The 2,945-nt window shown below is 37.4% G+C and overlaps 1 protein-coding gene across 1 annotated transcript; it reads right to left on the bottom strand.

Moving 5' to 3' along the window:
- Positions 1–237: 237 nt before the first annotated feature.
- LOC149437112 (forkhead box protein I1-ema) lies at positions 238–2,503 on the bottom strand. The gene is made up of 2 exons (XM_089661112.1): positions 1,858–2,503; positions 238–1,364 (listed from the first exon to the last, which is right to left on the bottom strand). The coding sequence occupies exons 1-2, from the start codon at positions 2,429–2,431 to the stop codon at positions 826–828; spliced, it is 1,113 nt and encodes a 370-aa protein (XP_089517238.1). The 5' UTR covers positions 2,432–2,503; the 3' UTR covers positions 238–825.
- Positions 2,504–2,945: the final 442 nt, after the last annotated feature.

Raw genomic sequence — 2,945 nt, 5'->3', positions numbered from 1 at the left:
GTAAGATCGTTACAGGGTAGATTCTGGTAGCCTGCAATGGTAACTAAACTTTACAGTTAGTGCTTTGTTCTTTGGCCTGTTTCACAGAATACATTTAAAAATGATGTAATTATACACTAATGATGTATAGTGGTTCTAATTTCAGTCCACTCTGGTCCTAGCAGCAACAGAGAAGAGGTAGTTATGATGTAAATGATGTTCTACATACAACTAACTGAAACAAGAGCACAGACTTCATTCATTTTAAAAGATTTTATTACAAAATAACCCATTTCCCCTCAGTGATGTCTGATCAATATATAAAATATTTAACATTAAAAAAAAGAAAGACAAATGTATTTAAGTCACTACTGTACTACATCAGTTGCCCCTACCCAGGTTTTTTACTCCACAGTAAACATCTATCAGTACAGACTGTAGAAAAAGGACCTTATAGTAAATGTATACCAGCTAAAGCATTGTCTTTCAACACAGTGACAATTTGCATCATCTTGCACAGTAATATTCAGATAAATGAACATATTTTGAAACAAGAACATTTCTAAAACATACAGTATGCACTACTTAAAATGTATAGCAGTAGAAGGCAGTGTGTAACCAGAGGGCAGTCCAATGTGACTGGAGAACAGTTAACTACATAAAACTATTATTTGAAGTACATACATACATTGTGTGTATGTTTTGCGTTAGCATCAGCTTGTGTGTACCCATAAATACTATACACATACACAAATATTCAGGTTATCTGGTACAGTGATATTTTTTGCTGATGAAGGTACACTTCATTTCAGTATACTGTAAGGCTTTTCTACCTTATTCTGGTGCTTAGACCTCTGTGCCTTCTCGGGAGAAAAGAGTATTGTTGGTGATGCTGTTGTAGAAGTGGGGATTGAACTGATTTAGTAAAGAACCAGTGTAACCAAAGGGATTTGATGACATAGTAGGGGACCAGTCTGATCCTCCGTGACTTGGTATGTTTGTAAGTGGTGAGTATGAGCTGAAACCAGTTGTGTTCTGTGCCACTTTGTCAGATGTTTCATTACTGAGTCCAAGTGGTACTGATCTACTTACAGGACCGGCATTGTTAACAAAAGCAGTCATGCTAGAGAGAAAATTGTTAAGGCATGGTGTTATGGCGGGTGGAGATAGTCTTTTTTCAGTTGAGTCATCAGTTCCTGGTGAGGAACTCTCCAGCATGTCTTGATGTTCTCCATTTTTTGGGCTGTCAGGCAGTGAACTCCCTTCTGCTTTATCTGAGGTTAGCTGGCCATTGGTGTCAGACTTTCTCTTTCTCTTTCTGCGGAAATTTCCATTGTCAAACATTTTTTCACAATTTGGGTCCAGAGTCCAGTAATTTCCTTTTCCTATTAACAGAAAATATAATGCTTAGGATATATTTTTCTCTTTAGATAAAAGAGCATTTAGATCATATATGGTACTGTATGTCTAGTTTAAAAACACTTTAACTTTATCAGTAAGTTTCATCAATATTTTACTGGTATTCAGATTATGAAATGTGCGGCTGGGCATATGATATAGAGCTTTAGACACAGCGATGGATAATAATCAACTAGGGACACAAAGGAAAACAAAATTGACTTCAGCGTGATATTTTTTCAGTCCTAAAATACACAAAGCATCAATCTACAGCAAGAGGCATAGACATTTCCTCATAGTTACTGTTTAAATTCCTTTGTTGTTTTTTTTTAAGCACACTTAAGCATTTACATTTTGATGATATTATAGCATTTATTTCAGATATTTCATCACTTATGAGAAAGGCATTTTATATAAAGAAAAAAGGGTATATTTTTATTAGGAAACATTACTAAGTGTCATAAAATAAAAGTCACTTACCTGGATCGTCTTCATCCCTTGGAACTTTTTTGAAGCAATCATTTAGGGATAAATTATGCCGGATAGAGTTTTGCCAGCCAGCTTTGCTTTTGTTGTAGAAAGGAAAGTTGTCTGCAACATACTGATAGATTTGGCTGAGTGTCAGTCTTTTATCTGGGGCACCATGTATTGCCATTGCAATTAGGGCTGAGTAAGAATAAGGTGGTCTCACCAATTTCATGAGTTCTTCTTGGGATGGAATTGGAAGCCAGCCTAACTCAGATCCTCCTAAGCCATGCATGTTAGGCAAAAGCTGTCTCTGCATACCGTATGACTGAGGCATGAAGTGGCTGGTGTTGGATCCTTGCAGGTAGGGAGGTGGTGTGATGGATGGCCCATTCAGCCATAGATAAGGATTAGCAGTAGTGCTGTAATCTCCAGTCTCAAAGTTTGAAGGTCGTTGAGGACTAGGCATAGTCTGAGGGTGGAAGATGCTGTCACAGTAGATATTGATCTCTGGAGGTTCTTGCCCAATGTTTGGAAATTGTGGCCCACAGCGAGGTGGAGAATGTGTCTGTGGATCAAATGCACTCATGGTAGAAGGCTGGTAGGCTGGAGAGCCAGATGCACCTGTGCTTGCAACTATCCCTGAAACAGGTGTATCACCTGTGCCCTTCCTCAGCACTTCTTATACACCTGTCAGCAGCTAGGTTTTTGAATATGCTCCGCCTAGCTTTCACTGACTGGCTGGAGATGAAATGATATCCCTTTTTGGAATGCTGGCAGCCTATAAGCCCATTTAAAATTTATGAGAGTTTATCTTTCAAATGAATGGAATATTTTTTTCAAGTTCTCTAAAAAAATACTACAGTTTCATACAGATTTCAGACAGGTAAAAGTCCTAACAGAGATTAAAAAAAAAGCAGTAACAAAATCATGGCAATACAAAAAGGGACATGATGCATTTATAACAACATGGTAACCTTTTATAGATGTGTATAAAAGGAGATTGTATTGCAAAATATGTAGGGCAAAGTGTTCTTATTTTAGCAGAAAGCGTGTTTTACATCTGATACTCTGCATTCTCTATAACACAAACACTTAAAAAA

This window comes from Staurois parvus, unplaced genomic scaffold (genome assembly GCF_062004578.1).
Source record: "Staurois parvus isolate SC_StPar_1 unplaced genomic scaffold, SC_StPar_1.0 ptg001314l, whole genome shotgun sequence".
In the NCBI taxonomy this organism is placed as follows: Eukaryota; Metazoa; Chordata; class Amphibia; order Anura; family Ranidae; genus Staurois; species Staurois parvus.
Note: the sequence above shows the minus strand (reverse complement) of the source record. Positions and strands in the feature narration are given on the sequence as shown.

Coding starts and splice junctions, on each gene's coding strand:
- LOC149437112 (XM_089661112.1), bottom strand. CDS start 2,431: ATGAGTGCATTTGATCCACAGACACATTCTCCACCTCGCTGTGGGCCA. Junction 1,365..1,857: donor AAGGGATGAAGACGATCCAG/GTAAGTGACTTT, acceptor TTCTGTTAATAG/GAAAAGGAAATTACTGGACT.